Source organism: Hypomesus nipponensis, chromosome 24 (assembly GCF_054491055.1).
Source record: "Hypomesus nipponensis isolate SF chromosome 24, ASM5449105v1, whole genome shotgun sequence".
NCBI classification, from domain to species: domain Eukaryota; kingdom Metazoa; phylum Chordata; class Actinopteri; order Osmeriformes; family Osmeridae; genus Hypomesus; species Hypomesus nipponensis.
Genome location: NC_140384.1, coordinates 6895565 through 6922867, shown reverse-complemented (window position 1 = coordinate 6922867; position 27303 = coordinate 6895565). Strand labels below are relative to the sequence as shown.

At 41.9% G+C, this 27303-nt stretch overlaps 9 protein-coding genes across 10 annotated transcripts; 6 read left to right on the top strand and 3 right to left on the bottom strand.

Annotated features, from left to right (window-relative positions):
- The first annotated feature begins 1 nt into the window (after position 1).
- Positions 2-3994, top strand: LOC146232933 (phospholipase A2-like). The gene is made up of 5 exons (XM_084690884.1): positions 2-66; positions 2658-2801; positions 3042-3192; positions 3386-3519; positions 3743-3994. Exons 2-5 carry the CDS (start codon positions 2753-2755, stop codon positions 3862-3864), a joined length of 456 nt encoding a protein of 151 aa, XP_084547010.1. The 5' UTR covers positions 2-66; positions 2658-2752; the 3' UTR covers positions 3865-3994.
- Positions 354-1747, bottom strand: LOC146232934 (phospholipase A2-like). Of its 2 annotated transcripts, XM_084690883.1 has the most exons (4): positions 1496-1746; positions 1251-1407; positions 1015-1142; positions 354-554 (listed from the first exon to the last, which is right to left on the bottom strand). In XM_084690883.1, exons 1-4 carry the CDS (start codon positions 1533-1535, stop codon positions 430-432), a joined length of 450 nt encoding a protein of 149 aa, XP_084547009.1. In that variant the 5' UTR covers positions 1536-1746; the 3' UTR covers positions 354-429. The 2 variants fall into 2 exon arrangements, with proteins under 2 accessions (XP_084547009.1, XP_084547008.1); XM_084690882.1 differs by having other exon boundaries at positions 1251-1747.
- Positions 3980-6293, bottom strand: LOC146232932 (hepatic lectin-like). Its single transcript, XM_084690881.1, has 8 exons — positions 6209-6293; positions 5648-5725; positions 5476-5559; positions 5267-5362; positions 5028-5081; positions 4810-4949; positions 4612-4727; positions 3980-4454 (listed from the first exon to the last, which is right to left on the bottom strand). Exons 2-8 carry the CDS (start codon positions 5721-5723, stop codon positions 4289-4291), a joined length of 732 nt encoding a protein of 243 aa, XP_084547007.1. The 5' UTR covers positions 5724-5725; positions 6209-6293; the 3' UTR covers positions 3980-4288.
- LOC146232931 (hepatic lectin-like) lies at positions 6255-9032 on the bottom strand. Its single transcript, XM_084690880.1, has 8 exons — positions 8958-9032; positions 8399-8476; positions 8227-8310; positions 8019-8114; positions 7779-7832; positions 7548-7687; positions 7348-7463; positions 6255-7211 (listed from the first exon to the last, which is right to left on the bottom strand). Exons 2-8 carry the CDS (start codon positions 8472-8474, stop codon positions 7040-7042), a joined length of 738 nt encoding a protein of 245 aa, XP_084547006.1. The 5' UTR covers positions 8475-8476; positions 8958-9032; the 3' UTR covers positions 6255-7039.
- Positions 9033-9775: 743 nt separating this feature from the next.
- Positions 9776-11461, top strand: cox6a1 (cytochrome c oxidase subunit 6A1). Its single transcript, XM_084690383.1, has 3 exons — positions 9776-9924; positions 10708-10850; positions 11143-11461. The coding sequence occupies exons 1-3, from the start codon at positions 9828-9830 to the stop codon at positions 11230-11232; spliced, it is 330 nt and encodes a 109-aa protein (XP_084546509.1). The 5' UTR covers positions 9776-9827; the 3' UTR covers positions 11233-11461.
- A 263-nt stretch (positions 11462-11724) lies between these two features.
- Positions 11725-16632, top strand: hps4 (HPS4 biogenesis of lysosomal organelles complex 3 subunit 2). Its single transcript, XM_084690835.1, has 13 exons — positions 11725-11929; positions 12105-12300; positions 12454-12544; positions 12660-12803; positions 12914-13021; positions 13117-13233; positions 13360-13454; positions 13540-13612; positions 13962-14089; positions 14234-14996; positions 15164-15290; positions 15526-15637; positions 15816-16632. Exons 2-13 carry the CDS (start codon positions 12269-12271, stop codon positions 15985-15987), a joined length of 1962 nt encoding a protein of 653 aa, XP_084546961.1. The 5' UTR covers positions 11725-11929; positions 12105-12268; the 3' UTR covers positions 15988-16632.
- Positions 16633-17208: 576 nt separating this feature from the next.
- On the top strand, positions 17209-18631 carry LOC146232928 (uncharacterized). Its single transcript, XM_084690836.1, has 3 exons — positions 17209-17640; positions 17769-17913; positions 18040-18631. Exons 1-3 carry the CDS (start codon positions 17223-17225, stop codon positions 18371-18373), a joined length of 897 nt encoding a protein of 298 aa, XP_084546962.1. The 5' UTR covers positions 17209-17222; the 3' UTR covers positions 18374-18631.
- Positions 18632-19355: 724 nt separating this feature from the next.
- Positions 19356-20857, top strand: pop5 (POP5 homolog, ribonuclease P/MRP subunit). Its single transcript, XM_084690582.1, has 5 exons — positions 19356-19450; positions 19546-19688; positions 20053-20202; positions 20330-20413; positions 20522-20857. The coding sequence occupies exons 1-5, from the start codon at positions 19431-19433 to the stop codon at positions 20626-20628; spliced, it is 504 nt and encodes a 167-aa protein (XP_084546708.1). The 5' UTR covers positions 19356-19430; the 3' UTR covers positions 20629-20857.
- A 166-nt stretch (positions 20858-21023) lies between these two features.
- On the top strand, positions 21024-27294 carry rnf10 (ring finger protein 10). Its single transcript, XM_084690748.1, has 17 exons — positions 21024-21590; positions 22164-22348; positions 22542-22747; positions 22840-22930; positions 23031-23215; positions 23350-23486; positions 23591-23745; positions 23827-23955; positions 24078-24330; positions 24485-24618; positions 24736-24853; positions 24957-25058; positions 25163-25300; positions 25468-25559; positions 25694-25751; positions 25849-26013; positions 26105-27294. Exons 1-17 carry the CDS (start codon positions 21428-21430, stop codon positions 26176-26178), a joined length of 2385 nt encoding a protein of 794 aa, XP_084546874.1. The 5' UTR covers positions 21024-21427; the 3' UTR covers positions 26179-27294.
- The last annotated feature ends 9 nt before the right edge of the window (positions 27295-27303 follow it).

Sequence of the window (27303 nt, the reverse complement as noted above, 5' to 3'; positions counted from 1 at the left end):
GGTGGAAAGTCTGGTATTCGTCAGAATATGGTTGGACGTTTTATACTTTCGTACCATTTTACTTTGGTAAGTAAAGTTTATGTCAGTAGAATGTATTTTTTTTAAGAGTTTGTACCTGATGTGTAGTTTGTGGTTCTGGAAAGTCATGGAAAGAGTAATTTGACCTGAAGATATGACTGATCATGCTGGTTGAATGGAAAATCTCTTATGTAACCGTGAGACAAGCCCAGATGTCCAGTGTATGAAGTGGATGTGTGTTTTGTGTAATCAGTGTTGAATTCAGTGGTTCAGTATACTAAACTTCACTCCCTCCGTTCTCCTCCTTCATTATAAAAAACAAAACAATGAACCAGTTTTTTAAAATTAGATAACTGTACTTTTGAACAAGAAATTGGCAAACTTCAAAACATTTCTGGTGTGTGTATTGGCTCAGTTGAGACAGTGGACTTTAGGGTCCAAGTTCTTGTTCCCAGGATTGTATGTGTTCTCAGCAAAGCAGTGGGCAGCCACACGGTCACACTCGCACACAAAGGCCTGGCACGGGTCATTGGAGGCTGTGGATACAGGGGGGGGGGGTCAGATGGCTGAGCGGTTAGGGAATTGGGCTATTAATCAGAAGGTTGCCGGTTCGATTCCTGGCCGTACAAAGTGACGTTCTGTCCTTGGGCAAGGCACTTCACCCTACTTGCCTCGGATATGTCCCTGTACGTAAGTCGCTCTGGATATGAGCGTTTGCTAAATCAATAATTTCCAAAGTAGGGGTCGGGGCACCCCGGGGGGGTTGCGAGATGATTTCCATAAATCACAGAATATTTTAAAACAATTACAAATAGCATATTTTAGCCATGCGTGGGTCACGAGTCACTGTTACCATTATTTCAGGGGTCGTGGGCTGAAATGTTTGGGAGCCCCTGTGCTAAATGACTAACTGTAAATGTAAATGGATGCAGTTAAAGCTCAGGGTGTAGTCCGATGCACTCAAATGTTTTTCATTGAATTCAATCGAAACGTTACCTGAGCAGGAGACTTGTTTGTTTTTGCAGGCGAAGTCATAAGTCTTGATGTAAGGGGCATCAATAATAGGACGGCATTCTGGAAGAGACTTGCTGGCTCTGTAGCAGAGATCATGGGCTTTACAGCACCTGGTAGAAAGATTTCAAGCTTCTCAGGAACACTCTGACAAATACAATCAAGGGATACACAAATCATGAAAATGTTTGATCTAATATAAAAAGTGGAAATGCCAATACCCATCCACATCATCGCGGGGGGTCCCAGAGCCACCGAACCCGCACCAGCAGCCGTAGTTGTCGTACTTTAAGGGGTTTACCCCTGGCTGGACACAGTGGATCATTCCACCAAACTGCCACAGAGCCCGAGGCACATGGGCACCTTGGGCCGTGCAGGCTGACAGACAGAGGAGGGTGTCACTCTCACATCTTGTTATTGAATACATTGTAATTACTCATTGTATGACTCACACTGTTGAACTTACCAGTCAGCAGGAGAAGGAAAGCAAGGTTTATGAGGTTCATGGTAGAGGATGGAAACTGAGGAAGGTCACATCTTGCTTAAATAGAGGTTGGTTGAGATAAGATAAGTAAACTGAAGAAGAACATGGTTGTTGGTTAACCAGAAAACTAAAATTATCTAAATGTTCAATAGCCTATCGATGATAGGTTGCATGCAGCACCTTTTGTAACCATAGGGGCAACAATGACTTAGGTTTTACACATCTCATGAATAAAGGTACACTTGCACTTTTTGAGGTTCATGTTGTTTCATTTATAACTTGTTGCACTACATGCTCTTATGGTTCTTCCCATTGGCACTTATTTGCTTTTCACAATGTATGCTTCATGTTTTGATTACCCACAATGCTTTGGGGCTATCTCGTTGTTATGAGGGGCGGCTGTGGCTTAAGGGGTAGAGAGGGTCGTCTGTTAATTACAAGGTTGGCGGTTGGATTCCCTACTCCTCCCAGGCCATGTGCCACAGTAATGAGAGGCAAAAAAAATTGAAGCGCTTTAGGTGCCGCCATGGTATAAAAAGCGCTATATAAATGCAGTCCTATGCACTTTTGTGAAGTGACCTATGCACTTTTGTGAAGCTCTCTCTTGGAAATCCCTTTGGATAAAAGCGTATGCTAAATGAATACATGTAAATGAATAACAAAGCACTCATTTCAGATTTATTGGGTAAAGGGTTTAAATTTACTGAAGATTTTGCTTAATTAGAGTCAAATACAGCTTCAGTCATGTAACATCCTGTGTGGATTAGGAGTCCAGTTGGATTGTTGATAGTGACATTTTTCATCATAGTGTTTCCAATCATATTCAACAATCCAATTTCATTGCTGTGCTTTGCATTTGGGTCAGAAATGGAAAGTTATAGTTGGAGTGAAACAGGTTTGGTATCATACAGTGCCATTTGATAAAACAGTGGAAGGTAAACTGAAACGCCTCTTTCCACCTAAAACTACGCATAAAAACAGCTGTGTAAATAGCACAAGTTCCCATACATTTCTACATAATATCTGACTTAATCTGTCTCCCAATTGTGTCACCCCATTCAGCATTGCTGACTTAACATGTCTACATGTTAATGTAGGTTTGAACCCAAGTAATGCTTGATATTTGCATATATTGGCCTCTTAGACCCTGACTCAATCTGTCAATCATCAAGAACCGCCTCTCAAAAGGTGTAGGCAATATATAAATTGTTAACTGGACCTTCAGCCCTGAGAGCCAAAATGAATCTGTCTCACACCCTGCTGGTCTTATCCATCTGTTTGCCTGTCTGTGAGTATTCAATGAACATTTATGGTTGGATCATATGAAGCTTCACAGTTAATATTACAGTAATGAAAATACTATATAAAAAAGTCAAATGAAAATGATATGATAGCTAAGCACTTACTATAAATAATTGCAGTGACATTAACAGGAGCAAAGCCCTTGTCATCTGAAACAAAACACAATTTCACGAATGCAGTCTTAACACACGTCTGAAACGTGCCCACTAACTTGTTTCTCTCCTAGTGTTGGCATCCCCAAACGACAGGAATTTATGGCAGTTTAGGAAAATGATCCTGTGTGCCAACCCTGATAGTTCGCCCCTGTGGGACTATGTTGACTATGGCTGCTACTGCGGAAAGGGTGGCTCTGGAACACCTGTGGATGATCTCGACAGGTACGTGGTTGAGAGGCAGGAGACCCTGCTGGTTGGGCTTGGGGTAAGATCACGTGTTTGCGGCCATGGAGGTGGTTATAAACAGGAGAAGCACGGTTTTGAACAATATTTTAATAAATATATCTATGAAAATAAAAGTCATCCTATGTTAGTTTGAAATGCATTTTCTATATGTGCCCTGTTTGTTTTCAAGATGCTGTGAGGTTCATGACCAGTGCTACACTGATGCCATGCAACATGACGAATGCTGGCCAATCTTGGACAACCCTTACACTGAAATATACAGTTACACGTGTGATAAGCCTAGCAAGAGTATTACATGCCCTGGTGAGTTTTCAACAACCTCAACTGAAAATGATCATTTTGTAAATATCTATCCTTGAATTGGCATGTTATGTGTGTAGACAAGGTAACACAATTATTGCCTTATGGTGGTTTGCATACTTACAACCACATGTCATTGGCTGTAGAATTGTATAAGTATAGCAATAATCTTGAACCATTGTGTACTGTCATCTTGATTACTCTTCCTATTCTTTCTCCCTGTCAGAAGAGAAAAATGATGCCTGTGAGTTGTTCATCTGTGAATGTGACAGGAAGGCAGCGATTTGCTTTGCCCAGCAACAGTGGAACCCTGAGCATTCCCAACTGCCTAGTGACCGGTGCAAGTAAACCAAACCACAAACAAGAACATTCCATTTTATAGACAACCTGACACTCAAGCACTAAGGAAGTGGTCCACTTTTTTTATTGCTATCTTGCTTGTCTTGTTATCAAATAAAAAGCATTTGTAACATCTCAAGACAGTTTTATTGTATTGTTTTAAACCAAACAAAATACGTATTGTTAGACCACAGAAGAATAAAGAATATATATTATATTATTATAAAACCACTAAGCAGTATTGATGCCGAGAATGATTAGAAGATACCCCTTAGCTATTTCATTCATCTTATTTTCAATGTTCTAAATAACCGTATTTGCATTGTTGGCCTTTCCTATTGAGACCATCAGGATTCCAAGTTGACCTTTTCTGTGCCCTGAGTGTTTAGTGTTTGAGAAGCAATCTCCAGTCAGCAGACGAGATTGAATGAATCTATGAAGGTTTGGGCTTTTGCTGTGCTTCACAAATGTATCGAAAATTTAAAGAACAGACCGCATCATTCCAATGCCCAAAAGTTTCTCGACTTTTAATTCCACGAATCTGCCCGCAGTCTTCCCCATTGTCGTCCCAGTATTCTGGCTGTCCGTCATCCCAGTACCTGGTAGCATGATCACAGGACAGCAAACAAAAGCATTATTAAATATACTGTCATGTCAATATCATGCAACACATCGGGGCTCTTCTATTACAAAATCTCATGTTGATTCTAAATAGTCAATAATAATAATAATAATATAAATCAACCTTTTCCTTACTTTCCAGATGTTATGTACTCAGTTCCATCTACCCAGGACCATTCACCCTCCGTATCTCTCTCAACAAGTCCAATCCAGTAAAACTGTCCATCAATCAACCTTTCTGCGACGTAGTCCTTCAACAGTATCACAAGAAAAGAAAACACTCAAACACAAATCTTTACCTCAAACCACACAACCACTCTTGTTCAATCTTACCAGCTTGTCCCAGTCATGGAGGACAGCCAAGTGTGCCTTACGGTTGCGACATAGAGTTTCTGCTGTATACCAGTTTACCTCTGATTTGGAAATAAAGTAGCACCTTCTTTGGTAGTGCACCCAGCCTTCATCACATGGACCTGGAGATTGATGGGTTGGACTGAGTACAAGTCAACATGTGGGATAATATTGTTCAACAGTTTATACCAGTCCATTACCTGTCGCTGGAATCACAGCTGCATCATAATTGTGGACCAATTTTTCAATGGATCCTGTTAAAAAGGGAAGACTAGACGATTATTATGCCATTCCTTGGTTAATATTTGTTGTGTGACACCAGACTAATCATTACAAGCCTCTGTTTTTGTTTCTTTTTAATATGTATATATGCTTATGTTTTGCACTGTTTTGCTCACAGTAGGTAACAGCATGGTTTCACAAAATATTATATTATTACCTGAATTGTTTGATGCAGCTTTTCTGTCCTTCACAGACTTATCAAGGGTCAGAAGGGAAAGCTTGACATCAGCCAAATCCTGGTTCAACTGCGAGACTTAAGATAGTGTTTAAGATAGTGTTTTCAGAACACATTAACAGAAAAACCAAATGCCATGAAAGGTATTTGCAAAAATGTATGTTCGATGATATAAATGTTATAGTCCTTACATTTGAGTCCAGTAATCAGTAGTAGAATTAACAGGAGGAGTACCAAAACACCATAAAGGATATAAACCACTTTGCCGTACAGACCTGAAAATATGATGGAGTACATATAATTGTAATATTTGGTTGAGACAACAAATTGATTAAATCCCCTAACGATCTTGGACAGATTGACCTCTTTGTGGGATGAATTTCAGTCCATGGGCAGTGTCAGAGGAAGGGTTTTGATGAGGGCGAATGGAGGTATCCATGTCTAGGAAGTAGATCAATTAATGTTTACATGTAGTTGGTTACTTGCATTCTTTCAATATGAGGCCAAAGCTGATCATCCATATTATGTCTTTTTTAGTAGTAGCCTAACATTTTTTAAATTGAAAGGTAAGAGTACAACTGTTTCAAGGTTGCATCTGTTAAATATTAACCTCTCAGTCAATATTATAGACAGACACAAGTATAAATTACAAATTTAGGCTGTGACTGTATGGTTTGAATGGCAGTGGAGTTAATTATTTTATATGACTTGTGAAAAATGTCTATACATTGTTTGCATCACATTGGGGATCAGATTAGATCAGTTTCGATTTCATTGCAAGTGATTAATGTGAAGAACTTAATACGGCAAGTCCAAATACGGCACAACATAACATTATGATAGCATATTAATCCAATTAAATACATTCTAAGAAAATGAATATTCAAACAAAACCAAGTGTCATCCTATACTTATATCACCTACCTCTTTCTCAACTGGTCTCCTAGTTCATTTGATTTTCTGTGTCAGCTTTGGTCTCTGAGGGTTCAAAGTTTTATTTATTCCTCCCACCGAATGAGGCTTACACGTCAACACAAAAGGACATCGTCACAGTAGTTTAAAATTCAATACATCATCCAATGTTCATATGATAACAGTGACGCATATAAACTGGGTACATTGTATACTAGAGATAATATATTTCAGAATTGTGTTTTCTGGTCACCATCTGTCATGTATTTAATTGGGATAGCATGGAATTCAAGCATTTTTACACATCAGTAAAATGTCTGACATAGTATGTTGTATTTATAGCAATATTCCCGTAATGTAACAAACTATGCATCATCTCACACATGTAACATGGTATAACATGGAAGACAATCCCATATAATTTTCAAGATTAAACCACTTCATCCTACAAACAGCTTTTGTTGAATAATTTCAACAAGATGCTTAGACACTAGTGGTTACCCATACAACCATGGTAGTCTAACATTCTCTAAACTAGCAGTTTTTTTTTTTTACACATCCTAAATGTTATAGACACAACCCTGTTTTCACTGTGTTGCTAGTCACTGAAGTTTATGAAAAATACAACAGCGATAAATCCACTAAGCAGTATTGATGCCGAGAATGATTAGAAGATACCCCTTAGCTATTTCATTCATCTTATTTTCAATGTTCTAAATAACCGTATTTGCATTGTTGGCCTTTCCTATTGAGACCATCAGGATTCCAAGTTGACCTTTTCTGTGCCCTGAGTGTTTAGTGTTTGAGAAGCAATCTCCAGTCAGCAGACGAGATTGAATGAATCTATGAAGGTTGGGGCTTTTGCTGTGCTTCACAAATGTATCGATAGTTTAAAGAACAGTCTGCATCATTCCAATGCCGGTACGTTTGTCCACGTTTAATGCCATGAATCTGCCCGCAGTCCTCCCCATCCACACGGTAGTCCCAGTTGTCTGGCTGTCCTTCATCCCAGAACCTGATAACAGGACGGCAAAACAAAAGCAGTTGATAAATATACTGTCATGTCAATATCATGCAACACATTGAGGCTCTTCTATTAAAAAATCTCATGTTAGTTCTCAATGGTCACCTATAAAACGAAATTTCCTTACTTTGCAGATGTTTTGAAGTCAGTTCCATCTACCCAGGACCATTTACCCTCTGTATCTCTCTCAACAAGTCCAATCCAGTATTGCTGTCCATCATTCAACATTTTTGAGATGTACTCCTGAACAGTATCACAAGAAAAGACAAAAGTCAAACACAAATCTTCACTTCTCCAAGCCACACAACCACTCTTGCTCAATCTTACCAGTTTGTTCGCTGTGTTGAGGACAGCCAAGTGTGCCTCATGGTTGTGACATAGATCTTCTGCTTCATGCCAGTTTACCTCTGATTTGGACTTAAAGTAGCACCTTGATTGGTAGTGCATCCAGCCTTCATCACATGGACCTGGAGATTGATGGGTTGGACTAAGTACAATTCAACATGTAGTCAACATTCAACATGTAATATTGTTCGACAGTTTATACCAGTCCATTACCTCTCTCTAGTATCATTGCTTCATCATTATCGTGGACCAATTGTTCAATGGATCCTGTTAAAAAGGGAAGACTAGACGATTATTATGCCATTCTTTGGTTATTATTTGTTGTGTGACGCCCAGACTAATCATTACAAGCCTCTGTTTTTGTTTCTTTTTAATATGTATGAATGCTTATGTTTTGCACTGTTTTGCTCACAGTGGGTTACAGCATGATTTCACAAAATATAATATCATTACCTGAACTGACTGATGCAGCTTTTCTATCCTTCACAGACATATCAAGGGTCAGAAGGGAAAGCTTGACATCAGCCAAATCCTGGTTCAACTGCGAGACTTAAGATAGTGTTTAAGATAGTGTATTCAGAACACATTAACAGAAAAACCAATTGCCATGAAAGGTATTTGGAAAATGTATGTTCTATGATATAAATGTTATAGTCCTTACATTTGAGTCCAGTAATCAGTAGTAGAATTAACAGGAGGAGTACCAAAACACCATAAAGGATATAAACCACTTTGCCGTACAGACCTGAAAATATGATGGAGTACATATAATTGTAATATTTGGTTGAGACAACAAATTGATTGAATCCCCTAATGATCTTGGACAGATTGACCTCTTTGTGGGATGAATTTCAGTCCATGGTCTGTGTCAGAGGAAGGGTATTGATCATAGCGAACGGAGGTATCCATGTCTAGAAGGTAGATAAATTAATGTTTACATCTAGTTTGTTACTTGCATTTTTTCAATAGCAACTGAGGCCAAAAGCTGATCATCCATATTATGTCTTTTTTAGTAGTAGCCTAACATATTTTAAATGGAAAGGTAAAAGCACAACTGTTTGAAGGACACATTTGTTAAATATTAACCTCTCAATCAATATTATAGACAGAAACAAGTATCAATGAGAGAAATGTGGGCTATACTGTATGGTCTGAATGACAGTGGACTTAATTATTTTATATGACTTGTGAAGAATGTCTATATATTGTTTGTATCACATTTAGGATCAGATGAGATCAGGTTCGATTCCATTGCCAGTGATTAATGTGAAGAAGTTGATAAGTCCAAATACATCATAACATAATATTAGAATAACATATTAATAAAATTAAATACATTATAAGAAAAAGAATAATCAAACAAAACCGACATCTTATCCTTATATGTCTTACCCCAACTGGTCTCCTAGTTCATTTGATCTTCTGTGTCAGCTTTGATCTCTGAGGGTTCAAAGTTTTATTTATTCCTCCCACCGAATGAGGCTTACACGTTAACACAAAAAGTCATTGCCGCAGTAGCGGCATATGATAACATTGACGCATATAAACTGGGTTGGCCTACATTGTATACTAGAGATAATATATTTCAGAATTGTGTTTTTCTGGTCACCATCTGTCATGTATTTAATTGGGAAAGCATGGAATTTAAGCATTTCTAAACAGTCAGTAAAATGTCTGACATAGTATGTTGTATTTATAGCAATATTCCCATAATGTAACATACCACGCATCATTTCACACATGTAACATGGTATAACATGGATGACACTCCCATATAATTTTCAAGATTAAACCACTTCATCCTACAAACAGCTTTGGTTGAACCATCTCAACAAAATGCTAGTGGTTACCCATGTTACCCATACAACCATGGAAGTCTAACATTTAATTCTCTAAATTAGCTGTTTTTTTATACATCCTAAATGCTATTTAGAATAACAACCCGTATTGGTTGTTTTCACTGTGCTGCTATAGCAGACTATAGTCACTGAAGTTAGTGAACAATAAAACAGCGATAAAACCACTAAGAAGTATCGATGCCTAGAATTATTAGAAGATACCCCTTGTTTTATTCATCATATATTTTTTTTTTGTCTAATGAGTTGTAATTATGACTACAACATTGTGTGCCACGTTTTCCTATTACTGATAAATCATTTGCTAATTAAGGTCACCTACAGGTGGCGTTAAAGAACTGTTTGATTGGGATTGAAAGAGAAGAACTTCCGTGTTCCTTTGGCTTCAGTCAGACATTCAGCGAAAATGGCGGCGTTCGGACGGCTTTCTCAAATTCTGTCACGGGCCTCCCTGACTCAAACCCGACAGCTATCAGCTGCTGCAGCTCATGGCGAGCAAGCAGGTAATTCATAAATCCAATCCATACTAACACACTGGACACCCCACTGTTTACCATTGAAATCGTTGTGTTTTTTGCAGTGACCTTGTTGGGAGACTACCGACCGTTACGTTATTGCTAGTCTAGGTATCTTACAGCCTAGCTGCGGCTACTGCTGCAACTGTAGTTGTCGCTAGCTAGCAGCATAATAATATAGCTAGCTACTGTAGCCCATATAGCTAGAACTAGCAACATAGCTTGCTACACACATCAATCTAGCTAATTCATTATCTTGTAATGATTTAACATTTGCTCTAAAGTGTAGGATTTGGTTTTAACGTTGTCTCGGTTATCAAGATTGCTGAACTAGTCGACGAGTCCAGACACTTGTCATTGAGATTATTGTTTTGAGGACGCATGACATTTTAGGAAGCCAGTGCTAAGTCAAATGGACAACCTTGTAGGTTCATAACAAACTGACAACTGTTCCATTTTGTTTGGTTAGTTGCTTACTAACAGTTGGCCAGGAAGTCATAATTAAATCGTGCAAACAGTATTTAACAACTATATGAACATATATTGCATGCGTTTGTATTTGGATCCGTCTTTAGTGGGCTACTTATGCAACAGTAATGTTCAAATAGGCCTTTTAGCTTCCTAGTATTCTACCGGTTAAAGTAGTTTTGTTTATTGTCATGTATAGTAGCTTAGAAACAGGCTGGATCCTCCAATATTAATTGACGAATGGAGTTACTTTTTTGTTTATTTTTGTCCATTGTGCTAATGCTGTCTTTGCTTCCCCTGCAGCAAAAACATGGAAGATCCTCACCTTCGTTGTGGCTCTTCCAGGGGTGGGAGTGTGCCTGTTGAACTGGTACCTGAAGATGCAGCACCATCACCATGAAAACCCTGAATTCACTCCTTACAGTCACCTTCGCATTCGCAGCAAGGTTTGATACTAGTTTTTATTTATTTATTTTTTTAATCTTGTAATTACCATATTTTACAAAAATGTTATATGAAATGGGAGTCAGTTGGCTGAGTGGTTAAGGGATTGGGCTAGTAATCCAAAGGTTGTTGGTTTGATTCCCGGCTGTGCCTAATGACGTTGTGTCCTTGGGCAAGGCACTTCACCCTACTTGCCTCGGGGGAATGTCCCTGTACTTACTGTAAGTTGCTCTGGATAAGAGCGTCTCCTAAATGAAATACTTGACTGACAATTTTCTTTTTCATGTATCTCAGCGTTTTCCCTGGGGAGATGGAAACAAATCCCTCTTCCACAACCCTCATGTGAATGCCCTCCCCGATGGCTACGAGGAACACGACGACTAATACATTCATTCTTCAGACCTCATTTTATCACCAAACGAGAACAGGGTCTTCCTATTGCTTAACTCTGTTACTGGACCACACTCAACCTATTCTGTTTACTATTTTCTTTCATTTACCTCGTTGACTTCTGTGCTCTAGTCACAGGGCACCCTAAATGTTAGGAGTATTGTTATGGACCATTCAACACAACACATGTTTAAACTTATTTTAAATAAAGTATGAATTAAAATGCTTCTTGCAATTATTTGTGTTCTGTCATCTACATTTCCAGATATTTTTCTCTTGTGATCTAGTTTCTGTTACATTAACACAAGTCTGCATGCGTGTCTATAAACGCTCAGTAGGTATTTGTATTCATTTTTATTCAGTAATATTGACATTATAGCTAGGCAAACGTAAAATGCCTAATTATTAAATGCGTTTTAGAACGACGTAGTGTTTGACCCTATTCGCTCCCCTTACTTTCACATGACCAACTTCTTGTGACTCGCATTCCTTCAACTGGAGACTACCAGGCGATCTACATAGCAAGCAACATAGAAGTCTTATCACATTTAGACGGCATTTTGACGGCTCTGTAAAATTGGACAGTCGTTTATGGAAACGAGGGAGGTCGGAAATCCTATTGGTTCGATATCTTGATGTTAACGGATACTCAAGTATTCCCCGGCTTGCTCTCAAGAACTGCGCAAGATTAGTAAGCTAGCTGTCTAGAACTGTAGCTTTCCTTAATTGCCTCTAGATTTGCTATTTGCAGATGTTGTTCAGTTGCAAAGTTAGACATCAGATCTCTATAATGAAAGCTAACTTTGCAAAAGAAACCAGACTGTGCATTAAGCATAAAATTGTATTGTTCGTCTTATAACCCATAGTATTAAGGACAGCTTTGCAAGGATACATACTCTAGCTCAGCGTCACTACCAGTTGCCACAAGTATCGGACTGGTGTCAGATACTTGTTACCAAGGTGCTGGTAGTGGCCATTGGGAAGCGGAGCGTCTTCAATCAGCACAAGGGACAAACTTTAGGCAACAGCTATGGCTGAAACCATGGTGCCTGACTCTAAACGGTGGGTAGCTAGACAGCCTGGTCTATTAGTCAACAAGTCTATTTGTCCCTTGTTATGTAAACCAATGAGAGTGCAGTTTTAGTATTTTATGTTTATCATTCATATAAACAATTAAGCATGATCCATCCCTCTTTATTGCATTTCTGTTTTCAGATGCAATTACTTCTTCCTGTATGATGGATCGAAGGTCAAAGGAGAAGGTGATCCCACAAGGGATGGAATTTGCTACTTCTCTCCCGAAGAGGTAGGGTCTTCAAAGACGAAGAGTTGGCTGTGATGCAGTCACAGTTTTGTTTTTGCTCGCATTTTTTATGTGTTTTGTTTCAAACACCCTGTATATTGTCATCTGATTTACCCAGACGCCTTTGGATAAGCAGGAAATGCTGTGTGGGCAGCTTGCGGGCGTGAGCCGCTGTGTCTCTGAGCTGTCGTCCTCTCCTGTTCGCCTGCTTAGGCTCCGGCGGAGCAAGTTTGCCATCCGCATGAAAGATGACTTTTTGTGGGTGAGAATTCCACAACAGGCATCATAGAAGAAGAACCATATACCAAAAGATTACAGGTAAACACATTCTTAGAATTCCTTTTTGCCGACTCTTCCTTTCCCTTCTCTTAGGCTCTAGGCTGTTCTGTGGACATTCCTGATGTCAGCATCTGTCAATTTCTAGATCAGCTGATCGATCTGTTTTGCTTCTACAACGGACCAATCCGACACAGCTATCAGGTACAACCTCTCCTAGCATTCTGCCCTGGGGCAGTGAAAGGGTGTAGGGAGAGGGGAAAAGAAAATGTTTATCAAGTACCCTGATTTGCATTTAGACCAACAGTCTAGGCAATCTCAAGGAGCGATGGTCCAAATACCTCTCCCATCTGCAAGGGGGCTCCACAGAACTTGACCACATCTTCAGCTGCCTGAGAACCATTGATTCGACACATGTGAGGACAAGTGTTTAGTACTTTGTACTAACATGCATTTAATGTTTTCCATGGGTATGTAACACCTCTTAAACTTACGTTTATTAACTTATTATGTGACCAGTGTCATTTGCCTGTCTGTTTCAGATTGACCCACTTCTCCTACTGAAAGCTGCCCTTATTCTTCAGGCCTGTCAACGCTGCCCCCTAGTGTTAGCAGGCTGTATACTTTACCGTGGCAGGTAAGATGGAGTCCAGCATGGATGCCATAAGCGGTACCAACACTTTTTATCTTAAGATTTCAAAAATCTCCCATTTGTTCCACAGAGTGGTCAGCACACAGATGCCCCCTGACCTCACAGTGAAGGTTATGGTACATGAGACTGAAACATACAACCAGGTACAGTATCCATGACTGAAATATATATTTTAAGTAAATGTGATTAGCAAACCACCAACTGCACCTGTTAGATGTCTGAAAGAGTTATTGTCAGATAGTTTTGTTGCAACATGCTTGGTAGCTGAGATGTGATTTATTTTGCACCTTGATTCAAACCTTAAAACTAAACACTTCCTTGATCAGAATCAGAATTTGGTTTATTCGCCATGTATGTTACACAAACACAGAATTTACTGTGGCAGGAAAGTGCAAACAATAAACATATACGGATTTTAAATGTGTGTTTGGGTTAGTCACGTTCAAAACATTTCTGAAATGTATTGCTAAAGTGGATGCTATTTTAATCTAGGATCAGATACCCAATGGACTGAGCTCCTGTAATTCCCCAGAAAGTACTCATGTGACTTCTACCACAGTGTTCCTTACAACCGCTGAACTCCACTGCCTGCGCTCTTCTCCTGTCGACAAAACATCCAGGTACACCAGCCTTCTTTGAGAAGGATGTATTTTCTTATTTAAAGGACAGGATAGAAGCAAAGTAAGTCGGGATTTATCTAATGGCAACATTCATGTGATGAAATAGTTTCTCATGTTTTACCACTTGCTTTGTCTGTCACACAGTTCTCAATCAACCCCAAAGGAAATGAATCGTCCCAGGAAGGCCCGTCTGTCGAGAACTCTGTCTGATACGATATCAACTGATCCCGATGCTGTTTCAGACACCTTTCCCCAAATATCGTTTCAGACTGGGCCGTCAACCCCACCGTCCTCCAGAAGTAATAAATTATTATTCAGCCCAAGTCCTTCCCTGAGCTCTGCTGACCCTCTCAGCCCTCTAGACTTCAAAACCCCTCAACAGTCTCCAGACCACGCCTTTAAAAATGGAAAGTTGCACGATATGGACGAGGGTGCTGTGGACTGTTCGTTTTATTATAGTTTTAACAGCAGCGAGGACAGGAATGGCAATTCAGCAATCATGGACCTTGCAGATGACAAAGTAGCGGAGGGGAGTTTGGTGCAAGGTGATGAGGCTTGTCACAATGTTCCCAATAGTCCAGCCATAGCTGAACGGAATGGAGCGGGAAGGCAAATCTCCCCAAAACAGTTTGGCAACACTAACGGTGGGGCCGAGAGTCCTGGTGGCGGCGCAGACGAAGACTCAGAGGTATTTAGGGATAACAAAGACAGCCGGGAGAGAAATGACAGGAAACGTGTCCAGGGGTGTGACACAGCCGGCGAACCTCCCAGTTCATCTCCCGCTGAGAAGTCTTCCGAGTCCTCCCTGCTCCCCATGGCTTTGTACCAGCACAGAGTACGAGGCCTGGTGTTGTCCCTGCTGGTGGAGCCTCGCTTCAACCATGACTCTGAAGCCATGGAGGAAGTGGTAAGGAATTTGGTGGGGAACGTCGATACTATGTTTTGCCGTGGAAATGTTCGCTTTGTTGCTATCTGGGAACGCAAATTATTTTTTCTAGAAATATAGAAAACATCTAGTGCTCATGATACATATATCATCTTAACATGTTTTTAATATGTTGTGTATTTTCTCAGTATCACAGCAGCCTGGCATCTCTGAATGGCCTTGAGGCTCATCTTGGGACCACTGCTCCCGGTGGCCCAGGCCCTCAGGGATCCTACAGCTTTGCACACTTTGACTGCATACAGAACACACTTACAAGTGAGCCTCTAACACCTTTACGTTTCTGTCTACACTGTTTCCAATGTTGTTTCATCAGTTTGTATACCTCACTAATGCAGTACATTTGGAGGTAATTTGGGTCCTCTGCTTGGGTTTTAAAGACTTACAAATTAGTTTAATTTGGATTCTCTGCCCCATCACTCTGTATGCAAACATAGTTGTCCATTTTGTCAGTCTGGTGTTTGAGTGGTATCTTCGGCATCTGTCTCTGCAGCCAACCTGTCTGGTCGTCCGGGAGCAGCACAAGAGCGTTCCTTTGTGAGAGCCACATCACTGCTCCACTCGCATTTCTCTCACACTGAAACTCTGCAGGAGGCTATTGTCAGGTCAGTATGACAGTTACAGGAGGGGCACTCTTGTGTTCCTTGACTCCTCTATCTGATGGTGGGGGGAGGTGTGTGTACAGCAACGGGCAGGGGCCCACTGCTGTTGTATGCTGTGGCTGTCTGTCAAAATCCTTGAGTGTTTACACCGAGTTCTGTCTGTGGTAAATTTCCGTTGCAGAAGTGCAGGTGCAGCTGTGTACGGGACTCGCAGTGCAGCCCAGGAAACCTACTTCTTACAACAAGGTGGAACGGTGAGAAACTCGGGAATCCCCAACCAACAAGACAGTGCTTTCTCCCTGCCCACTAAAGCCCGACACAGATTACTGAAACATGGGGTTAACCTGCTCTGAGTGAGAAGTGTCTGGAGAAATGGAGCCTTACTCTGCTCGAAACATATAAACAAACTAAAAAACTGTATGCCATAATTGCACAGACAAACGTTTTGTATGTAAACACTAATGCAAGAAACTAGACAAAATCTAGACTGTAATATCATGTGAGTGGATTAGTTTGTTGAGAGCCTACATATCAAGTGCCTTGTTGTGATTTAATAGTTGGGACAGGATACTGTTCACAAGTACAGAAAGCTTTCTAGATAAAACTATGTAGGGAAACATGAAAGTGAAGTGTGTAGATGGTCTAACAATATTTTTTTAATAAACTAAAATTAGACCTTGGGTTCACAAACACTTGGTTGTTTTTGTATTAAATTTTGTGTAGGTTTATCAATGTAGTTTGCATTCCTTCATGTAAGGCTTCACTTTTATTATCTGTAATAAAGATGCACAGGTTTAATATGTGGTATATATTTTATGGAAACTATAAAATCAGACATGTTATACATTTCTGAAAAATGTTCTGTATGTATTAATTATGCACTAAATCTATAAATGTAGTCACATTAGACCAATCACAAGTTATGTGCTCTGCAAATGTATTCCAACAAGTGTGAATTAATTAATAAAAGTATCTTGTAAAACCCACCGCGGACATGTTTCCTAGTAACCCACAGATGGCCTAAGATGTTATCATTTCCAAGAGAAACAAAAGCGCTCACAACACTGGAAATGTAAAAGCCTAAACAGGGACATCGTTTGATTTTCTCGTGAGCCGTCGGCTATTGATCTCATTTGGTTCAAGTCCCAATGCAGGATGTGACAAAGTGAGTATGGCTGCCCATGCGTAAAACTTGTCCATGTACAATACGTTGTATTAACCGTCTTTTTTTCTAGGCATCGTGTCTTGCAAATGAATCTGTTCGTGATTATCCAAATATAGTGTAATTAGGGTCATTAGATACGTAGCTGAATTTGAATGGCTTAGGTCAGCATTCTAGGGCGCCTCATTATGCAGTCTCACTATAAAAACCCGGTGGGGTGCAAATGGGTGGTTAAGGGCACGAACAAAAAGGGGGGAGGGATTGTAAGTAGGGACAGGATTGAAATTCTAAGAGGCAGAATGTACCCATTGTCGGTAGAGGTATATAGCTACGGGGATAATCAGCCCATTTGAGAATAACAGTTTCTGGTCGCAGTGTTGGCACCACATTCATTCCGTGCGAAGCTCTCAACGTGGACAGATCACCATGGCCTCAATACTGCGCTTTTGGAATGCATTAAGATTACTTTTTCTAATATACAGCGTTGTTGGAGTCCAGTGTCGCGCAGTAGGCCCATCGGAGTTACTGTTGAAATCATCTGCCATATCGGATGGGCAAGACATTTTACGCTCAGATTCTTTTAGACGATTGAGGCGAGAGACTATGGAGGCACAACGGGAACAATGTGCATTACTGACTGAACCATGGACGGAAACCTACGGGTCTCAAGGAGATTTGGCAAAATCACTACATCTCCGGGTTCTCTCATTGCCACTGGGAGGGTCACGGCGCACGGTCTTTCCAGAGCAACCGCTTTTCCGTTATGTTCGAAGGGTTTACCGTTGCTGTCAGATCGGTTTTCATTGCAAAAGTGTGAAGGGAATTCAGGGTCGCTTAAGTGGAGGTAAGCGCTTATTGATAAGGTTAAATAATAAGCTAGTATCAGTATTCAGTCAAGAATGGCATATAGTGGGGGAAAGGTCCACGGGTTAGAGTCTCTTTTTTTAATGCGTTTCTCATGTTTTCCCCTAGATACAGGTGTGGAGTTCCTCTTTAGTCGGGACGTTTTGTCAGTGACAGTCATGAGAGCGGAGATTCATCTCCAACTATCAAACCCACGACAGCTGAACGTTGAGCCAGTGCTTCCGTTTATGGTAAAACGCAAACTTTCTACAAGGTAAGAGGACAAACTTCAACATGAAAAACTCATAACTTATCCTCAAATCCAACTTTCAATGATGTGAAAATGCGTTGTCTTCCTTATTTATTTATAGTGAAAGTGATGACTCTATTTTTCCCATAGGTACAATGTAAGGACAAGGGATGACATACTGGAGCTGAGAGTGGATTTACTGTTCCTTTTCCAAGGTCTACAAGAGGCAGCTGGTGGGGCCAGAGGGGGGCCTAGCCTGGTGGACATGCGGAAGGTCGGGGGGTTTTCCAGGGGGGGTCCACGAGAAAGGCCATCTCTGCAGGACACCAATAGAGGTCCATTGGGGGAAGGGCCTGGGCCCTTGGAGACTGCTTTGGAGCTTGGCTTGGGCCTGAACTGCAACAAGGGGGGAGTAGAGGTATCCTGTGAACATAACGGACTTTACCTCGTACATACCCCATTCCTCGCTCTCTCCTATAGATGAAGACAAAAACTGGACATCTATGTTCGTCACATCCAAATGCACCTCGCTCCCCCAACCCCAGACACATGATCACTTCATTATCTCTAAGCAGAAGCTCTCAATGGCACTGCATTTATCCCACTGAAGAGGCAACATTTCTGTTTGAATTGTTATGTAAAGGACCGGGACCTTAAGTCTATTGTGTGGGGAGACTTTGTAGGACTATTTGGAAAACAAATTGATTTACATAGGCTTTATGCATGTCGGGTTATTTGCACTTTACCAAATATTTGATTATATTAATTTATAAATGTTCATGTTTTGTCAGATGTAATGCTGATATGTGAACGTGTACTGTAAATACTGTATATAATCACATATTTTTATTATACCATGTCTGTAAATACAACTCAATGTTATTAAAGTTTTTATATTTTATGTCACATAAAAGCGTCTCGCATGTTTGTAAGTGTGTATGGTTTGTCAGTCGGACTTGTCGATTGGGATAGTCCATGGAGGGATTGGTTTCCTTACATTGCCAGCAAATCCCTTTGCCTTAATCAATGTGCAAAGCAGGCCTGCATACAGTCTAATCTTTTTGTTTCAGTCAAACTATTGCAAGCGACAGATGTCTTATTTCACATTGACTTGCTTGGCAGACCTAAAGAAGAAATGTATTTGTCATGAAAGTAGGGACAAAAATAACACCTGAACATACTTTCCGGTGCTCAATGTTTAAAACAGTTAGTCATCTACTATGCTTATTTGTTAATCTACCTACCCTCTAATATAATAAAAAAAAAAATATATATATATATATATATATACATATATATATATATATCAATTTGCAGTATCGCAAATATGACACTGAAACACAACATATTTTAACAGTTAAAAAATAGGTTTAAAACAACACTTCAGTTTTTCTCTAGAAATCTTGATTGAGAGGAATGGGAAAGTATCCTGGCCACTCAAGACAAAACAATTTACGATTGGTTAAATGCGTTGCCAATCAAGATTGAGTCCCACCCACAACGCGGAAGTAGTTTTCGTTGATCAACACACGTGAAGAGAGATGGTGAGATTTAAATCCAGGTTAGTACAGTTATACCTAAACGTCTTGGTTCAAGTGGACAATGACTGATACCCCCATTTAGACTGTATCCTAATGTACCATCATGCATTGACAGATATTTGCTGTGTGAAGTAAACGTGACGGATCGAAACAGTCTATCGTTGCTTGATGATCGGTCAATCAATGCAATGGTCAAAGGAGCGGTGAGTCGAATGCACGGTGACTACGGGGCAGCACTGTGCAACATTGGATTCACAGGTATTAACATTGTTGGTGAAGTGTATGCAACAACTTTTATATCAGGCCTACTTGGGTGACTGTGTATTAGATACGGAAATGGAAATACATTAGTGACGATGAAGACTTAGATACTGTTTCCATTTTCATGGGATTGTATGCGAGCGTATACCACTATATATATATATAATATACATACTGCTGTAGCTTAAGCAGAAAGCCCGTGTTTTGGGAACTGTTAGTAACAGACTGCAGTGTGAGTTATGGCATGTTGATGCTGAATGTCTCTTTCATACTGTAGTTGGATGTCATTGTCAAAAAAAAAGTGTAGTTTCATATTTCTATTGTTTATGAAATAAAGTACTTACATTACATCTCTTTTCAGTAAAATATGTTAACGCCCACACTGGAATTGTGTTCCTGCGATGTCGGAAGAGCCACTACAGGACCATCTGGTCTGCTCTGCCTTTCATCGCCATTCTGGAGAACAGAGGTCATAAAGTGCCATGTTTCCTGAACTGTTTACATGTAGGAGGTAAAAGAGATACTTTAATTTTTCACAATGTATGGTTGACAGACACCAGCATATACAGTGGATCGGGTATTTTTATATGAAAGGCACAAATGATATACTGCTCTGAATTTACATTGCACTTTTACAGGAACTATCAGAACGTGTCAGAAGTTTCTGGTCCAATATAATACACAGCAGCTGCATCGGATGCTTCCCAATTGTCAGACCGAAGGTCGGTGTAGGAACATCACTAAAGATTGGATAGTAGTATAGCAGTATTGTAAAATGTAAATGTCTGTGTTATCGGTGCGGTTGTTAATTCTTCTGTTTCTATGAGCAGCAGAAAGACTGGAGGTCGAGAAAGCAGTCTCGAGCTGCTCAATCGTGAAAGGACAAGAGAATGAATATGAATTGGACAGTGAAGAGGAGGACGAGGAGATACCTTAACCTCCATTCCATTCAGATGGTCATTGAATGTTAGGAGAAAGACAGTCAGTTCTGTCTCAGGACCTGTGGAACTCATTGAAAAAGTTGCGCAGGGACCCTGAGAAATTGTTTGCCATTCAACTTGGGCATGGTAACAATAGACATGTTTATACAATGTAAATAGTTTTCTGTTCATTTTGTGAAATGGATTTTGGCCTATTAAAACAATAAAAGTGAACATTTAATCAAATATGTCGTCATGGTGTAATTGGAAAAAATATATACGATTCACCTTCAGTTTTGATTAATGAATCTTTATACAACGTAGTCTACGTTGGTCTAAAATAAATGACCTGATGTTCTTAGAACTACATTTCCCATAATTCCTTGCAAGATGTCGTTACAAAATAGTTGAAACACGAAGTTGCATCCGGGTCTCTGAGGTTCCTGACTGGCGACCCGTCGCCATTAGTTGTTGCTCGTCTTTAGAATTATTTTTTTTAGGGGAAAACCCTAATTAAACCGGACGTTTTCCGCAAATTGGAGAACGTCTAACGCCTTTGTTGGGGCCAAAAGTTTCCAACGGCTAGAACAGCTCAGATTTTCGGGGTCTGGGCCCCGTGGTGTGAGCATTCGTTCTCTCCTATTTCAAAGCCACCATTACTGAGACGCCTGAACTGTGTCTCTATTTTTCTCGGTTTGTTTTGTTGTCAAGATGTCGCCGTGATGGAGTCTCCGTGTTTGACAGAAATGAATCAGGGCCTTTGCCGCCTGACCCGCACTTGCCACTACCCGCTCACATTTTCATTTTTACCAATTGATGCTAGAGAGCTCGGAAGCTCTCTCTCAAGAGCTCGGCCTCAGATCCTCTTACAGCAAGGAGACAACCATGGAGAAGAATCCAAACAGCAATGCCAACAACAAGGTTCCGCCCCGTACGAGTTCCACCGGCCCTCCACCTGGCGAATCTAAACCCAAAACAGGTGAAACCATCAACCCAGTTAATAAGTAATCAACCCTATCAAAGTATGTAGCTTGTTAGCTACCCAACAATGCGCAGTCGTATTGCTTGAATGACCCGAGTTGTGCTGCTTGTACAAGAACATTGTATGGCCTGCTCCAAGGCCTAGTACTAGGGGTTGTTTACTTAAAATGCATGACGTAGCTGTCAGATAATTCGACCAGTTTAGAAGAATATATTAACACTGTCACTAGTTTGCACATATTTAATTCAGCTGGGATCTTGTCGAAATAAACAGTTAAGGTAGTGGCAGTTGAAGACCAAATCTAATTAGAAATTGTTGCCTGGCTGAGTTTTTGCGCTCATCTGGCTTGTGCTGATAAGCAGGGAGGGAGGGTACAGTCCATATCAGCATCATCAAATTATATTTTTTGCAATCGTTGAAACAAAATGGGAGACATGCAAATCTAAATTCAAACAATTCAACATTAGGTTGGTCTATTTGAAAATCTTAAATTGGTTTAGCGGTATTGTCAGAACACTAGTGGTAATAACACTAAAGTAACAAGTCAATTGTCACTATTTTTCTTCCCAGATGGTAAGAATAATGGGGGTTCTAAGCGCTGCAGCCGTAAGCGAGAGCCCTCCTTTCCTAAAAGTGACACCTTCCCTGGCCCGCGCCGCACCAATTCACAGAAAAGCAAAAATTTTGACAAGAGACCCCCCCAGAGAGGTGCAGGCAGACAGTATGGCGATGCAGGTGGAGGAAGACGCGAAGAGGTGAGTCCACAACAGGAAGAACTATGTGAATTCGAATTTAAAACAGCTTTATATACAATCTACCAAATCACAAGAACAGTAATCAAAAGCTGAAATAGTACGATCAGACAGGATTCTAGAATTCACAGGTTTAATTCTTTGCAACAATGCTAAGATGTTCTTCAGAGCTAAAACACCTTTTGTCTCTTTATAGGTAGCAGAGACACGCCGGGCAGAGTTTAGCCCGGCTCAATTTGCTGGACCTAAAAAGATCAGCCTGAACCACCTGCTCAACTTCACCTTTGAGCCTCGCGGGGGCCATGGTGGCCTGGGTGGAGACAGCCACTTCGGCTGGGGCCGCCGCAACAAGTGGGGCCACAAGCACAAGCCCTTCAACAAGGAGCTCTTCTTGCAGGCTAAGTGAGTTCTCCTTCCTGTTCAAAAGGTACACACCAGGTAGTGGTTGAACAATGAAATGAGAGATTTACTTTTTTTTTTTTTTTTTCCCGTAGCTGTCAATTTGTGGTGACTGATGACCAAGACTATAAGGCTCACTTCACTGACCCAGATACTCTGGTCAACTGGGACTGTGTGCAGCAAGTGGTGAGTTGAATCACAAAAATGCCCAAATTCACCCTTGTTCTCTGTAAGCTGATCTGTTTGCTTCAATTCACGTTATTGTTGTAATGTGGTCCTGTTTCAGCGCATCTACAGCCACGAGGTGCCCTCCTGCCCCATCTGCCTGTACGCTCCCGTGGCGGCCCACATCACGCGCTGTGGCCACATCTTCTGCTGGCCGTGCATGCTGCACTACCTGTCTCTCAGTGACAAGAGCTGGGCCAAGTGTCCCATCTGCTACGAGTCTGTGAACATGGCAGACCTCAAGAGGTTAGAGGGAAACGTTAAGAGCTACGTTCTCTTAGTGACAGTAACCGTCACTTAGTACCTGTGATATGCTTTTGATGTAGAGAAGATGAAACGGATGAAAATGGGAAAGTACAAACTTATTTTATTTTTTGCAGTGTGGTGGCCATGGAGACAAGGCAGTATGCTGTTGGTGACCTCATCACCATGCGCCTGATGAGAAGAGAGAAAGGGGCTCTTGTGGCAATGCCAAGCTCTGAGTGGGTGAAAGTGGAGGAGCCCATTCGCTTCGGAGGTAAAGGATTTGAAGGGAAAGCTCGTCTGTGTTAAACATGTTGTCGGGTAAAGACATTGATATAAGCATGTTACATATTGACAGGCCTGTTGTTGTGTTGACAGATCTGTGCCTCAGCCCGTATTCCAAGCTGCTGCTGGCCTCTTCAGAGCAGGTGCTGGGCCTGGTGGCAGAGGAGAGGTCTGCTCTGCAGGCTCAGCTCAGCCAGGAGGAAGGGGCCCAGGCCTGCTTCATCCAGAGTGCCCTGTGCCACCTGCAGGTAAGAATCCCTACATCCGTGAACTACCGTCGGCAGCTATAACCAGGGTCCGGTCGGAGACATTGACGCTCTTCTCCCCAGGAGCGAGAGGAGGCTCTGCTAAAGCACCAGAAGGCATGTGCAGGTGACGGACTTGACCTGTCAAAGCTCACCCTGGCGGACTCGCCCTCCCCCGTGGATGACGTGGTGACCACCGTCAGCAGTACCAAGGTCAGTGTAGCAGCTCCCTGTCTCAAGTCGATGCGCTTGGGAACCGTTATCAAGCTGAAAACCGGCCCTACCACGACCGAGGCCCCCATTCCCTTTGGTGAACCCTCCTTGTTCCCTTCCAGCCTGTGCTGCAGTACTCCTCTGCGTTTGACGATGAGGTGGCAGAGATGCCAGAGGAGGACCCCGAGCAGGCCTGCGGCGAGCCTGCCGAGCACGGCGGCGGCGTCCTGGAGAGCGTTCTGGAGGAGGCCTGTGATGCCCTCACAGACGCGGGACCAGATCCCCAGGCGCCTGAGGAGCATACCTCCAGCCAGGCCGAAGCAGGGCGTTCCCAAACCACCTCCGTGCACGGACCCTACTACTACTTCTACCAAGGTAGGATGGCGCGCCCTGGAGCACATGGGAAGACCAACTCCACAAGCTTCTCCTCATACGCTTGCCTTGTTCTACTGCTCACTATCCGCCCTATGACATTTAATGTCCCAGTCATGATGGGTTCACAAGGTTGTTTTTTTTCTCTCCCCTTCAGCGGAGGACTGTCAGCAGATGTTCCTGCACCCGGTGAATGTGCGCTGTCTGCTGCGGGAGTATGGCAGCCTGGAGGCCAGCCCCAACTCCATCACCGCCACCGTGGTAGAGATCGAGGGGCAAACCGTCACTGACGTAAGACCCAATATAGTAGTGACTTACACCAACGCTAATGGTTCAGTTGTGGAGGATAGCGAGGGCGAAATCCCGTCTTCTGATTTGGTCTGATCGTAATCGTGCTCTCGACCACAGGAGATTCGACGTCGGCACCGCTATCTAGCTCACCTGCCACTCACCTGTGAGTTCAGCATCTGTGAGCTGGCCCTGCAGCCCCCTGTCTTGTCCAAAGAAACTCTGGACAGCTTCGCAGGTCAGTTTGAACACCACCTTGTAGTCTGTGGATGATTTATGCATAAGGGATGTTTTACTGTGTGCAACGTTTTGTCTTTTCCTCATCCTTCTCTGCTTTTTAGATGATTTGGAGAAAAGAAAGCGTCTCCGACAGAAGAAAGCGAGGGACGAGAAACGCAGGGAGCGGCGTATTGAGATGGAGGAAAACAAGAAGCAAGGCAAATGTGAGTAGATGTCATGTCGGCTCCACGTACGTCCGCGGCACGGAATGTCTGGTCGGAACCTTCTGTCGTTTTGGAACTCTCAAACCTCGTTTTGTCATTCTCAGATCCCGAGGTGCACATCGGGCTGGAGAACCTACAGCAGTTCCCGGCATTTGGTTCGCCACCTTCCAACTACGGTGAACCTGTGTACCCAGAGTTCCTGGTGGCTCCGCCTTCCCCCCTCAGCAGCAGCCCTGCCTCTGGTGAGACCTGCCCTGGTGCTCCTCCCATCCTACTCACACATATTCACAACCAGGCGGTAGTCTCAGAGGTGCTGGCAGCTGATGAAATCTTGCTTGTTCCATTGGTGTGGGATGGTTCTGTCGTTTGTTCCTCATTAACTGACATGGAGCTCCTATGGTTTTTGCAGATGGTTTGATGTTCCCTAGTCTGAATGGGCAGAGCCCAGCGCTCAGTGTGGGTAGTGTGGAGGATGACTCGCACTGCATGTCCTTCGCTCAGGTCTGTACCAGTAGCCACTCTGAAATCTGTACCAACAGCTTCGTTGAGGATGACGCATTAAGTCCTGGTACCAAAGTACAGCTGACACTTACAAGGATGACTCATTGTCATTTGACCCTCATACTCACCTGTAGATGCTGAGAGATGGGAAAGCCAGAGTTGATGTTGGGTCCAAGATTACTCCAAAGAAAGGTGAGATCCATGTTGCCATTGTCATGTTGTCACAATGAGCTCGTACAGACATGAATACAGACAATCCCATCACACTGAAACTGGGTCTGTCCTTCAGACACGCTGCTTGCTCCCCCGGCGGCAGACAGCGATGGAGAGAGCGATGGGTCCGATCGAGTCCCGGTGCCCAGTTTCCAGAACTCTTTCAGCCAGGCGTTTGAAGAAGCTCTCCAGCAGCTGGACCATGGTCCAAGCGCTCCACCGCCACTAGTGGTCGTCCCTGGTGAGTCTTTGAAGTCTGTATTTGCGTTACGTTTTTTGTGATTTCGGGGAGAAATTACTTCATTTAAATCTCCTGGCTCTCTCTGTTTCAGTGGAGAACGGGGGCAAGAAGAAGAAAAAGAAACAGAAGCTTTTGTTCAGCACCTCCATGGTTCATACAAAGTAGACAACACTGAAGTTAAAAATACCAACACCCCACCATTTTAATTGATTGAATCGATCTTCAACTCTCACTGCCTCTCTTTTTAACGTACTTTCATTTAAAATTGCAGAATGCAATTAGTAAAAAGTTGCAGATACAGTCAATGCGGCTTGATCACAGCCTTCAGTCCTTTACTTGCCCTCCCTTTCCCTGGCACAGTAAATCATCCAATTTCTGCATTAAAAAGTAAATGTTCAACCGATGCTTACAGTTGGAATAGTGGGAAGGGTAATATTCTATCCCATATCTTCACACAGCGTTAACTGGAGTGTTTTTTTTTTTTTTTTGCTAACTTTATTGGTCTCATAACTCTGTTTTGGGGGGGTGGGGGGGGGTGGGGGGGGGGGTTTGTCATTCATCCTGTGAAGTAATTGGTTAACAGCTAGAAATAGCATATTAGGGATTTGACCGAACAGGCATTTGGTTTTAGAGTTAAGTAGAATTGAATAGGTTTAAGGGATGCATTGTGTGGGGTAGCAGTCAGCCAGCTGCACATACACCCTCCAGACCCTGCCCTGAGATTCATACCGTGTCTAAGCAATGTCTGCCCTGAATATGATCAATACAAATTGAATGCAAGTCCATTAAGCTGAGGTATAAGATTGCCATCTAAGGAAACCAGCAGGTTGTGGAATTTTATTTCACTTCTCTATAGACATGACAGATGAAAAGGTTTTTGAAACAAGATCTGTAATGAACTCATATCAGTTGGAGGAAATGCTGAGTAAAGTTTTAGTATTAAAATGACGAGATTACTCCAGTATTCTGTCGGGTTCTTTAATCACACCTTGAATATGCAGCTCTCATCTCTCATCATTTGTTTTCCCATTTTGCTGAACAGGTTTTGAAATGAATTTGTAACATTGGCACTTAACCCCTGATTTCGAAGCAGTGTTGCAAATGTTTTTGTTAAGCTAGAGAAACTTTTGATTGCTTGCTATACACGGAGTAAAAAAAGTGGGATGTAAAGCTACAATAGATTTGAGGGTTCTTTAATTTTGATTGTTTATAGTAAACATGCAAATGTTAATGTCATCTAGCTTGACATTGAAATCAATAAAGGAACATGCACAAACTCAAGACGTCTGA